Source organism: Rhinolophus ferrumequinum, chromosome 16, assembly GCF_004115265.2.
Source record: "Rhinolophus ferrumequinum isolate MPI-CBG mRhiFer1 chromosome 16, mRhiFer1_v1.p, whole genome shotgun sequence".
In the NCBI taxonomy this organism is placed as follows: domain Eukaryota; kingdom Metazoa; phylum Chordata; class Mammalia; order Chiroptera; family Rhinolophidae; genus Rhinolophus; species Rhinolophus ferrumequinum.
In genome coordinates, this window is record NC_046299.1 from 24,487,501 (window position 1) to 24,500,734 (window position 13,234).

The 13,234-nt window shown below is 39.1% G+C and overlaps 1 protein-coding gene and 1 pseudogene across 3 annotated transcripts in view; both read left to right on the forward strand.

Moving 5' to 3' along the window:
- LOC117036023 (developmental pluripotency-associated protein 4-like) overlaps positions 1-352 on the forward strand; it is a 785-nt pseudogene extending 433 nt beyond the window's left edge.
- Positions 1-13,234, forward strand: part of DNMBP (dynamin binding protein) — a 92,615-nt gene that overhangs the window by 33,756 nt on the left and 45,625 nt on the right. For all 3 annotated transcript variants that reach the window (XM_033130569.1, XM_033130568.1, XM_033130570.1), the window contains one exon: positions 2,909-4,918. In XM_033130569.1, coding sequence (XP_032986460.1) covers positions 2,909-4,918 — 2,010 coding nt within the window. The remainder of the gene's footprint in view (positions 1-2,908; positions 4,919-13,234) is intronic.

Genomic DNA, 13,234 nt, shown 5'->3' on the forward strand with positions numbered 1-13,234 from the left:
ACCAAATCACAAAGAAAATTAAAAATGGAAAAGTGGGAAATGGCTCTGGAAAGTTCTGATCCTTCTAAAGTGACTGCTCCCCCTGAGGAAGGGGGATGCCTGCTCTTGAAGGACTGGACAAGGTGTCAGGTGGTGTGTGGTCCATGGGCGAAGTCTTCCTGCACATAAAGAGGGTTGGTGGGTCCAGCTGCAGTTTTATGCTGGGCAAACCTGAGTTCCTGAAAAACACAGGAGAGTGTGTGCACTCTTCTTGCTACCTGCTAGCAAATTTCCACCCCCGTTCCTGGAAGACAATATGTTGTGCCCCTAATGTGTTCAGAGGAATAAGGTACTGATGAAAAGCCTTCAATGAGACTACAATGCCAGGAAAAAGGATACAACTATGTTTCTAATTAACCATAGAAAGGAGACTACTATCAACTCCATGATGCCACTGACCACTGACCTCCAGGCTGCTCCACACCCTCCATGCTTTCTGCTTAGAAGAGGACGCACAGGCTGCTGGGGTGCAGGTGTTACCCTCAGACTCCCAACAGTGCCGGCTGCTTCGTCTCTTGGGATACAGAATCTTAGTTTTTAAAGTGGAAAAGTATTTCACAAATTGTCGTTCATTATGATTAATAAGATGAAAAAGTCAATACTATCGAATGATTATCCTTCTGAAATAGAAGTGACCTCAGCAGCTCTTTAATGTGGAAACTTGAGCATTGTAAAGGGGTTGAGTGAAACAATACTGCACTCACATGCTGGGTTCCCTGCCTCAGAATTATGTCTTTCTGGGGTCTGCTGCCTTCTTAGTTCAAACTCGACTGTTTTAAGACAGGGAATGCTGTTATTCTCTCCACTCCCCCAAACATGTTCTTAATATACAACACATTTTTCGAAATTTTCTTAACCTGAATTTCTGTGATGTGTCTATGGGATAAAAACACAGGGTACTTTGTCATTGTTATTTCCATTTGTAGTTGTTTGGTACATTTTTACTGATTAAAAATGTTCAAGTCTACTTCTAAATCATAAATACATATGTTTAAAATGTATATATAAAATCATCTATTTAGGAAACTTGTATGCAAATAAATGTTAATAGTATTAAGCAAAAAAAAAGACTGAACTTGAATTTCATTTTTTTCCAAAAACACTGTGCCCCGTCCTTTCTTTGCCTCAACTTCTTCAACAATAAGACAGATGCTAACTGTTCACCTTACATTATTTTATGAAGATAACCTGAAACACCAATATTGGAACTATGGGTTATTTTTAAAAACAAAGTACTGATTACTAGAACATTCTTTTAAGATTTTATTATGGTGTCTTTTCAGGATAGTTCAAGAAGACCTCGAGAAAATAAATGAAGAGTTTATTGTCTGCACCCTGCACCTCCCTCTACAAGAGATTTCTTTCTTTGTTTCATATTTGATATTGAATATAATTTAGTTTGACAAATTAGATCCATCTATTCAAAGGACTGTAGTGCACATGAATACTGTATTTTGCCGTGTATAATGCGCACTTTTCTTGCCCAAATTTGTTAACGGAAAATAAGGATGTACATTATACTTGGGTAGTACTAATTCCTTAGCTATATAAATGTTTTTAATTATTTATGCTTATGAGTTAAAATAGTGTAACTCTAGAAATCAATAATGATACCCATATGCAAAATAATACCCTGGAATATGATAATCGGTTTTGTTGAACTTACAACGAACTTGCAACGATGAAGAGTTCTTGGCCTTCTGTGATGCGTAAATATCGTAAACTTGTTACCAGTACATAAAATTTCTTGTACCATAATGTGTTAAAAAATAAATGCTGAAATTCCTTTATAATACAAAAAACAAGTACAGTGGTATCTCGGTTTTCGAATAATCTGTTCCGGAAGACCGTTCGAGTTCTGAAACGTTCGAAAACTGAGGCTCGGTTTTCCATAGAAAGTGATGCACTCAGCGGAAGCTGCATGACATGTTCGACTTCCGAGGCATGTTCAAAAACCAAAGCATTTGCTTCCTGGTTTATGGCGTTCGTAAACCGAAATGTTTGTCAACGGAGACGTTAAAAAACCGAGCTACTACTGTACCTAAATGTAAACAAATAAAAATTTGAATTGAAATATTAAAACGAAAGTTTTTTCCCCTGAAAGTTTGGGCCAAAAACGTGGGTGCACATTATACACGGGAGCACATTATACATGGCAAAATATGGTATATTCTTTATCATTTGTAAACTAATCCAATGGCACAGACTGTGAGATCCTTGTTTATATTAGCATTTCTCATTTTTGATCTTGAGATACCTTTATACTCTTAAAAGTTATTGAGACCCTCAAGGGCTCTTACTTATGTGTATCTATTGATATTTATCATATTAGGTATAAAAACTGAAAAATTTTAAAAATATTTATCAATTCATTTTTTAAAACCCATTACGTATTTACATAAATAGCATATTTTGATGAAAAACAACTAGTTTTCTAAACAAAGAACATATGGTTCTCACAACATTGGTTTACATTTTTGCAAATCTATTTAATTTTGGTTTAATAGAAGAAAGCTAGATTCTCATATCTATCTGTTTTCAATCTGCTGTGATATGTTGTTTTGACTAAAGTATATTAAGAAAACATGGTAGTTTTGACCTTACAGACCCTCTGAAAGGATCTTGGGGAGGCCTCCCCCACACACACACACACACCAACAGATTCCTGTGAACCACACTTTGAAAACCACTGGTTTACAGGAATGTTCAGTATATTGTCACTAAATTGTCAAGAGTGTTCATACCCTTCAAACTGTAGTGGCATATTTCCTGGAATTTGATAGATGTTTAAAACGCTAAGTTGCACTATTACAGTAATACTCTTCTGGAGTGCTAACTGAGGACACCGTCTTTGCTTCTCTTCCTCTAGGTGACCTAGTGATTCTTGATGGCGCTCCTACTGCCGGCTGGCTGCCGGGCCGAAGCTGCTGGGGTGCCCGGGGCTTCTTCCCATCCTCCTGTGTTCGGGAGCTCTGCCTCTCCTCACAGAGCCGGCAGTGGCACTCACAGAGTACCCTGCTCCAGATTCCTGACTATTCCATGGGACAAGCCCGGGCACTGATGGGGCTTTCTGCTCAGCTGGATGAGGAGCTGGACTTCAGAGAAGGGGATGTGATTACCATCATTGGAGTTCCTGAGCCGGGCTGGTTTGAAGGGGAACTAGAGGGTCGAAGAGGCATTTTTCCAGAAGGTTTTGTAGAGCTTTTGGGGCCTCTGAGGACTGTGGATGAGTCAATAAGGTCTGGAGATCGCAATGACTGCATTATTAATGGTGAAGTCGATACCCCTACAGGAGAAGAAGAGAGGAGCCCAGAAGAGGAGGATGAGCAACCAGGGACCTACGGAATTGCTCTTTACAGATTCCAAGCCCTGGAGCCGAATGAGTTGGATTTTGAGGTAGGCGATAAAATCCGGATTCTGGGGACCCTGGAAGATGGCTGGCTGGAAGGATCACTGAAGGGCAGGACAGGCATCTTTCCTTACCGGTTCGTAAAGTTATGTCCTGCAACAAGGGTGGAGGAAACCATGGACCTGCCACAAGAAAGCAGCCTTACCAAGGTCCCTGAAACATCTTTGGAATGCTCAGAGAATTCCTTAGTAGTGGAGGAAAAAGGACATGAATCTCATGAGTATAAAGCAGAGAAGTCCAACTGTGTTATTTCTGAAACATCCACTTCTTCCCTGGATCATCTGACCTCTGCGTGTGAAGTAAACAAAGTCTCTCATCGGGATGAGGGCACCTTTGGAGAGCCTCCAAGAAGCCCAGGCATGGGGCACGAACAGCCTCTTGCCAAAGACTCTTCCACGAAGGATCCTTCCCAGGTAGTCAATGGTGTTTCCTCCCAACCCCATGTACCTTTTCATCCCCAATTGCAGAAAAAACAGTATTATTCTAGAGCAGGAGGGAGCCACCCAAGCTCAGAGCAGTTCTCTGACCCTGTTCCTCTAGAAGCAAGGACTAGAGACTATTCCAGCCTACCTTCCAGAAGGACATACTCCCAGCCGAAAACCCTTAAGAAGCCAGTGTCTCCGCTTCACAGCAGCCTTTCTCTATCAGCCCCTGGGGTGGTCAGACCTAGTCAGTTGAGCCCTCAGCTCCAGGGCATGGCAAGATGTGCTAAAAAGCACCATACACTCAAAGAAAAAAATGCTTCCTGCTTTTGTTCTGCCTCGGAGAGATCGGAGATGAAGTCTGGTCTGCAAGACAAGGCACCCTCCATGGAAGCAGTGGCACTTCCCCAGGGAGAGGGCAACATTGACCTGGATTTGAAGTTGACACAACAGCTGATAGAGTTTGAGAAGAGCTTGTCAGGGCCTGGCACAGAACCAGATAAAATTTTACGCCACTTTTCAATCATGGACTTTAGCTCTGAGAAGGATATTGTTCGGGGTTCCTCAAAGCTTATCTCCCAACAGGAGCTGCCTGAGAGGAGAAAAGCCCTAAGGCCACCGCCACCCCGTCCCTGTACGTCAGTGTCCCCTTCTTCCCATTTGCTGGTGGACCGGAGCCTGAAACCTGAACCACCCTTGGCAGTGCGACCCTCTCGCCCAGCTCCCCTGCCTCCCTCGGCACAGCAGAGAATGAATGTGATACCCTCCAAGCTCCAAACCTCTAACCATCCTAGCTGTGAGACCCTAGAAAAGGAGGCCCCTGAGAGTATGGAAAAAACTTTGGACCAAACTTCTCAGTGTCCCTTAGTATTGGCGAGGATTCAGGAAGTGGAACAAGACTTGGAAATGTATAGCAGAGCTCAAGAAGAGCTAAACTTAATGCTACAGGAGAAGCAAGAGGAACCATTAAGGGCAGAGACCCTTGAGAATCTTGAGTTTTATGAGATCAACATTGAAAGTTTGAATATGGAACTCCAGCAACTTAGAGGTAAGTGATGAGGAAATAATATTCTTGTTTCTTGACACCCATAAATCCAAGTAACAGCCTACCTATGATTTTTAGGGATGTGTTACCATCTTTGATCGACAATTAAAAAATGGTTTGCTTTTTCATTACCTAATTTCTTAATCTATCACCACAGTTAGTCTGCTCTGTCTTGATGTATTCTACGACCATTGTGGCCTCCTGACTTTGTTTGCTAAGGTAAAGAAGCTCAAACCTCAGTGGCATTTATACGTCCCACACTGCTGTGACATCCATGGCAGTCGTGCAGACGGGAAGTCGCCAGATTTAACTTTCTTTAACCAGACTCTGCTAAGGACTGAAGACTTCCAGGCTAAGAGCCATGAAAAAACTACATCTTCTATCTTTGTGGTTGTAATGATGAGCAGGGAAAAGAAGGAGGAGGGACACACGCTAGAATGGGGCTAATTAATTTATTTTGCAACATCTAATAGCAACAGACAAAGGCAATTAATAGAATATGCTAACGTCAGAAAGTAAAGGTGGCTGAGACTAAACTATATACATTGATAACAATGTCACATCAAAGGAATATACATACATGTAAGTTTAAGAGATTCCAATATATGTTTCCTGTTGATCAAAAATCACTTGGCTAAATACACAAATAACAACAGTAAGAAGGATCCAAAAGCGGTAATAAGCTCTATAGGATACTAACTATTACAGTAGATGTCAAAAGCTCACCAAACTGGGGGAGAACAGCACTGGAAAAGTCATGAATCAAAATCTTGTCAAATCTGTAGCTGAGAGAAACTCAGGCGTCTCCCATGCCGCTGCTTGTTAGTTCCTCAGAATGTTGCTGCTGTTGTCATTGTTGTTAGAAGTCAAGGCGTCTTCTGATGCTATAAGCTGCAAGCTGCATACAAGTTTTCAAGGTGTTAATAATCTGAAGAATGTTGTTGTCGTTGTTGTTGTTAGAAGTTAGGACGTCTTCTGGTGTTGTAAGCTGCATGCTGTGTACAAGTTTTCTAGATGTTAACAAGTTCTCAAGAAGGCTAACTGTGGGGAACAACACTGGAGAGGCTGGAAACCAGCCAGCCCTCACCAGGTCCGCGGCTGGAAGTCAGGACATCCCCAGGTGTTGTGAGTTGCATGTTGCTGGAAGTCTTCAAAATGTTAGAATGATGAGAAATCACCAATGACAAATGATCAAATGACGAAATAATAATAATTATTACACTGCCAACTGAGGTCTGTCTTATATACATATCTTTTCCAGAAATGTACCTTAGAGCCAGGCTTTTTGTTCCTTCCTTCCCCTCTGGGAATGGCCAGTTCCAGGAGGGTCTGGCAGTTACTGATATGAATGTTGCCCATCCGACCGAAGGGCCAGTTCCTCCGGGTAAGCAGTAGCTATTGTTCTTGCTTGGAACCATCAGCCCAAGGTCTTCCAAAGCCTGGCAACGTGCTTGTCATGTCGTCCTGATATAACTTAGCTACTTCTTTACTTCATCTGTTGATGTGGGCGAAACAGACAGAACAAAGAGGGAATTCTCTCAACCCCTGATGAAGAATTTCTTGAACCAACTAAGCTAGCCATCACCTCACAACACAGACAGAATAATAAACATCATCTCATATCTCTCCTACTCGAGAGAATGATACCAAACCGAGAAACAACCTCATCCCATGTCTCCCCTGCTCAGGAGAATGAGACCAAAGGGGGAATTTACTCAATCCTTGATCACAGCACAGAAATAACCTCACATCCAGGAACAGATAAAAGCTAATTGAGAAAAGCTCACATCAACCAATGAAGGCAAATTTTCTTCAACATCTTCCCTACAGTGGTCCAGAGACTACATCTCAGTAATAATGGCTAATATTTATTAACTTATTTTTAGCCATTGTTATCATTTGCTTACACAAAGACTCTTCACAGCCACCCTGAAGGTAATTCATATGGCTACTTTATAAGAGAGGAAACTAAGACTTGTAGAGATTAAATAACTTGCCAAGGGAGCATGGGTTTGAGCTCATGTTTTCAACTACTCCAGGTTACTGCTTCCTATCTTGCATATTCAAAAATTCAAATTCTGTCCCTTAATTTGGGGGTGACCAGCCTCTGGAGCGTTCATTCGTATTCACCAGGCTATCAGGAGAAATAATTTACAAAGTAGGAAGAGTTAAGAGAATGAGACGACAGCAGTTGGTCTAGGGCCCAAGCGAACATGACTGCATGGCACATTGGCATGTGTGCCAGAGAGCTGTGAACCTACATGTCACCAGCAGAGTGAATAATAAAAAGTAATTTGTGGGTCTAGAAATTGCAGGATACTAACAAGAGATAAAAGCAGGAGAACGGTGGCTCAGAGAGACTGGATCAAAATGGCAGACCAAGTATACATACCTACTCCCCTTGTCCTTTGGATCTCTAAAAGTGAATAAAAAGACATAATACAAAATTCCAATAAGAAAGGATTACCAGAAATCCAGAAATCAGTAATTTTCTGAAAGATGGAAAGCAGATGGTATTACAGAAAGAGGAAGCCTTTATGTAAAATATGCTCAAGAGAGGACTGCTCTGTATGTGGGCGCAGCTCTGAGGGAACTCCAAACTCAGAGGCATGGAAGTAGGAGGGGTCCTAGAGCGGGTTCAGTGGGATGAATTGGGGACTGGCTAGGCCGCTGGGCCCCTGGGCCCCCGGGTCACTTGCACCAAAAAGGAGCAGCAGTATTTACCTCAAGGTAAAGCACAAAGATGAGTGCTTGGACATGTCCTCCAAGAGGTGTTCATTTAACGTGAGTACCTGAACTCTTGGGGGAATGCCAGATACCTTGGTGATTGCAGAGTGCCTTGAAAAGAATTCTAAGGGAACTCTGGCTCAGCGCTGCATCCCCAAAGCCATAGCAAGCCCCAGATTCTCCATCGTCTTCTGTACCTACAAGTTTCAAGATAGAAACTCTTCTTGCTTTAGATATACAGGTGGCAGAACAAAAGTCTCCCAGATTCCAGGTAGCAAGAATTTCTCAGTATTGATACTTTTTAGAATTAATAGTGTTCCACAGAAATGTGGTCTTCTATCTTTAAGAACACCATGCCGTGTTTTTAAATGGATATGTGGATTAATGAACTGGTACAAAATGATGAAATCGATATTCTTTTTTATTCACCGGGTCTTCTATATAGCAGGACTAATTTAATAATTCAGTCAGTGTTCTAACTATGGGTTTTGTAATTCTAAAAGTTTTAATACCATGAAAGACCTCCAGTAGATGGGTAGCGTCTTACTCAGGAAGACTTTATTTGAATCCACCAAATACTGCATTGGCTATGTTAATATTGACTTGATTGTCAGTAGGTGTATTTTTATATCCATTGCTAATATGAAATTACTTATTTCTTGCAATCACTGACAGTGCCTCTTAAGATCATCTTTTTCTGTTCTTCATCAAAAGTATATCCGACATTATAAGCAGTTTCTTGAAAGAGGAGGAAATTAATCCGTTTAAGCACCAAGACTCTATCCCTCCAATTCAGTTCTGTACAATCTCTAATCTTAAAGTTTAAGGCCTAAGACTTAAAGAGCTTTCCGTACAGCATTTATCTAATTCTGACTGACATTATTTTCAATTGTTTGTATGCCTCCTGATGAAAATTTCCGCCTACTGAGAAGGTGGATTCTGTGTTATTAGTCAGTGTCTCGTTTCCCATACACCTGGTGTAGTGTTCTACAGGCGGTAGACTCATTAAATACCCATTGCATTGAATCTGGTTTAACTGAATGCAATTGAATTGAAGTTGCCTGCCCTACCTCCCAGAGCTTTCAAAGATCTCCTACTTTTGTTGTTACTTTGAACTTGGACTACTAGGGGGGCTGGAGACTGTCAGAGCTGAGATGTCAGTGAGACACAGTCAGTGGGTAGCAAAACTGTCCAGTTCTGTGCCGGACCCAAAATGAGATTCATTATTGTAGCTATTGCTTCTTATTCTCCTCTTTCTCTTCCTCCTCCTCCTTCTTTTTAAATTAGAAAATGTATGGGCATACACCTAGCTATGCTTATCACATTGTAGGCATTTAATAGGAGTTTGAAAAATTAGAAGAAAATAAAATTAAGAAGTACTTCTAATTTCAAGACTTAAGTATAAGTATGAATCTAGTTAGAGCAACAGGGAGTGCATTGAATGAATTAAATTTAAGTATCGGATGATATACAGATGTCCATGCTAGTTCACACCTAAATATAAATAGCATTTATACTGTTCTTCATATTGCTCCTTCTTAAGACTCTTTAATTATGAAGTCATGAGGACTCACTTTCTAGAAGCTCTCTTTTTTTTTCCCAAATCTGATGTTACCTTTTATAGTTTCCTGTTTCCTGTAGGTATCTTTCAGCTTGTTTTTTACTTTCTTTACATATGGTAAGAATAGTTGTTTTATAGTCTGTGTGTAATAATTCTAAGATATTAAGTCTTAGTGGGACTATTTTTGATGTCACATTGTTCTCAATAGTGTGGTCTAGACTCCTGTATGTCTAGTTATCTTTTACTGTGTGCTAGTCATGGTATTTAGAAAATTTTAAAACCTGAGAGGAAGGCACCTGAATCCAGAGAGGATTTGCATTTGTTTCTGTCATTTGTGGTCAGCTATTTCCAAATTCCTGAAGGATAGTAATCTTTAGGATTCAGGAACAAGAAATTGGAATTCCTGGTAATTCCTAAAATTAAAAATTATTTTGGGTATTTTTTTAAAAACCCTTCATTTACATGTTCTTAAATAATAATAGTTATAATAATAGTCAATAGTGAATAATTTTCCTGTGTTAGGATTATACTAAAAGTTTCCGAGATTTTATGTATGTATATATGAGAAATACAGACATGAAATATGTTTATAGCTTACTATGAACCAAAATATTATGACAAGACTACATATTTTAAGGGTTCTGTGCCTAATAATAGACTTTTAAAACATTTTTTACTTTCTACTTTAAAATAATTTTAGTTTTATAACAAAGTTACAAAAACAGTAGAGTTCCCATATACTCAGCTTCCCCTAAACCTAACTTCTTACATAACTATAAAATGCCGAAATCAGAAAATTAACATAATAGACATTTGATAATATAAAACATTTAAAGAAGGGAACATTAACACAAAATAATTGTTAAATAAAAATCATTTTTTTAATTATAAAGTAAAACCACAAGTATTTAGTATTTAAAAATTATTCTTAAACTACAATGTTAAGTACACAAAGCATTAGTTGCCCTATCTTTGTTTTGTGACTAATATTTCAGATACAGAAAAAAGTTTGCATTTTGCATGGATGTTGGTTGAATTGTTCAGACTGTATCCAAAAGCATCTTCAGGTGGGGCTGTTAGGGTACGTGATTCTTCATGTAAGCTCTTTTTATTTATTTTTTTTAAGAATGAAAATATTTTGTCTGCTTTTTCTGATTTTGGTTTCACCATTGAAATTGATACTGTTTTTGCTGATTCAAGTTTTAGACAATAAATTTGTGACAGTATTCACATCTTCTGTTTGCATTTATTCTGTTAAAATATTTACAAAGAGCTGTAACATACAGCAAATAATAAACACTGGAAAACACTGGGTAAACATTTGTGGGTAAAATTCAAATAATGGAACATCTGTCTCTCTGAGCAAGATTTAACAATACTACACAGAATCATGTGTCAGAACTGCCAATTTAAGGACTTATTTTGCTTCTAAAACTTGATATTTCTTAGACCATCATTTGTAAGATTTGTGTAAAATATACTGTGGAAATAGCTTATTAATATTTTGATTGCAAGAATGACTCACTGTTAGCAACACACACACACGCACCATAGCAACAGCTACAAACGAAACTAACTGATTAGATTTTGATTACTTCTTTCCTGTGTACTCTTGTCCTGGTGAACCTTAATCTTTTACTTTGTGTATCAGTATTTTCTGCTCTTGTTTTCAACTTGACATGGGTGGATTCCTTTAAACTAGTAAAATCTCTACATTTATTGTTAAGTTTTGTTCTCACAGGAGTATTAATAGTATTTTCTCCTGGTTTCCAGATTTCTCAGCTGATTTTTCTTAGGGTTCGGAAACACATAAATTCCCCCAAGAAATGCTGAAAAGGAATTCCCACATGGAAACAGCAGTCATTTTCAGTCCAGTTCCACCTTAAACTAATTTCAAGGCTTAAAGGTCCTTGGATGACCAAGGACCCCAGCTGTAATTTTGCAAGAGGGCTGGGCTGGTCCAATTCCAATGTTCACCCTCAGAAATCCTTGGGAATCTTAGCTTATTACTTAAAAGGTCTCCTTTTAGATTCTTCACCTTGCAGCTCTGGCTTTGAGTTTTGGGCCCCTTCTTCCCAGAAGGCCATTGAAACACAAGTCAAGTAGCAAGTTCTGTTTTCTGGAACTGACAAGCACCCTGGGCAATGCAGTTTTTGTGGTTATTTACCTCTCTGGGTTCTAGTTTTCCTTTTGGTTTTGCCCTGTACGTTACCATCTTGTCAGTGTGTATTTAAGATTTTTCTTTTTATATTTTCTCTAACTTTTTAAGCGATTTATTTATTTATTTATTTATTTATTTATTTATTTATTTATTTCTGTAAGAGGGTTGGTCTAAATAACCTAAACTTCAATTATTGGAAATAGAAAATAGTAGTAGTTTTAGATAAGCCAGGGTTTGGCTCTGACTGAGAATTAGGAGTTTTAAATTTGGAATTATTATGTAGAGTCAGGGTAGAATGTTAGCAGGCATTTAGGGTCATAGTGTGTTGGGGAATGAAATACCACTTTGCAGGCTCCAGGATGGTACTTGAGCCATCCACTCATTCATCCAGCAAACATTCTCTGAGTTTTAGCACGTGCCAGGCTCTGTGCTGAGAGCTGGGGTATGCCCCTGTACTAGGCATAGATATGCTCTCTGCCTTCAAGGAGCTTCTGGTCACATGAGTTGCTAATTAATAAGTTAAGGTCCATATCTAAAACACAGAAGCTTCAAATTTGGTAAACAGGTTGACTTCTAAAGCAGTGGGAACACTTAGGGTTAGTCCGCAGACTTTCAGATTTCCCAGTACAAGTTACTTTTGGAAACCCTTTTTAGGACTGCATACTACCCTGAGAGAATCTCATTTTAACATATCATAGTCCTTTTCTGTCATAGGAGAAGTTCACATGCCAGGCTCTGACAAATACTCAGGTTGTGCATTCATTTCTTTACTTAGCAAGTATTTCTTGAGTATATATTATGAGCCGGGCACTGGCTGGACATTGATGATAAAAAGGACGTAGTCATTGGTAGGCATAGCTTCATTCATATTTGTGTAGCTCTAGTGCTTGTATGGATATTGACCTCTATATTTCATCACACGGTCCGTCTTGCTGCCTTTGAATCATGGCCATAGTTACTTCTGGTGTGGGCCAGGGCTCTATTGTTCTAAACCAGTGGATGGTAAACTGTTGAGTGAGTCAGCCTCTTCTGCATCACGAAACTTGCCCCTATAACTTCTCTCTTCCCTTTAAGGGAATGCCAAGAGGAGGGTTGAACAGAGACTCTAAAGGTAATTTTTAATTTTAAATGATGATTGCAAATCAAATCATAATATGTTTTTCAGGAAAGTAACATTTTCAGCAAGATACTGGGTAGGCTCTAAGTAAGGCCCACTAAAGAGAGCCATTAGACTAACCAGTTGGAAAATTACTGTTATAGAACAATAACATCTTTATTCTAAAACAGTATGCAATATTCTAGACACGTTATACATTTTGAAAATGTGTTTTTTTTAATATACAGAAGCAAGTTGTTACTCTGAAGACTCCTTGGAATGCTTCAGGTTTATGAATTCTTTCTCAAACTAGTAAAAGATAATAGAGTTAAATAGCCAAATCATTTTGTGGTCATTCAAGATAAAGGTTTATGTAAAAGAAATAATAATCTTCTTTCTAGTTCATCAGTACATGAGGAAAAAGCAAGTATCCTCAACTATAACATCTGGTTTGGGGTGTTGTCTTGGTAAAAATTAGCTCAGTTACTTCTAATGGACTTTATTTTGGTATAAAACAGCAACATAGTCAGAAGCCATTATTCGGCTGTTAATTCCAGACAGAAACTAGTTTTCCTTTTAGGATAGGAGATGGGCTTAATGTATGCCAAGAAATGTAGCTTGGAATGGTTAATTTAGTTATAATTAACCTGTGAATCACTGTTCCTTGTAGTATGGCTTTGCGAATACGAGTATTTCCTTACCCTCAGCTCCAGACAGAGGGGTGGAGAGACTGGAACAGATCCAGGGACTTCAAGTATGGGTTTCAGATTTCAC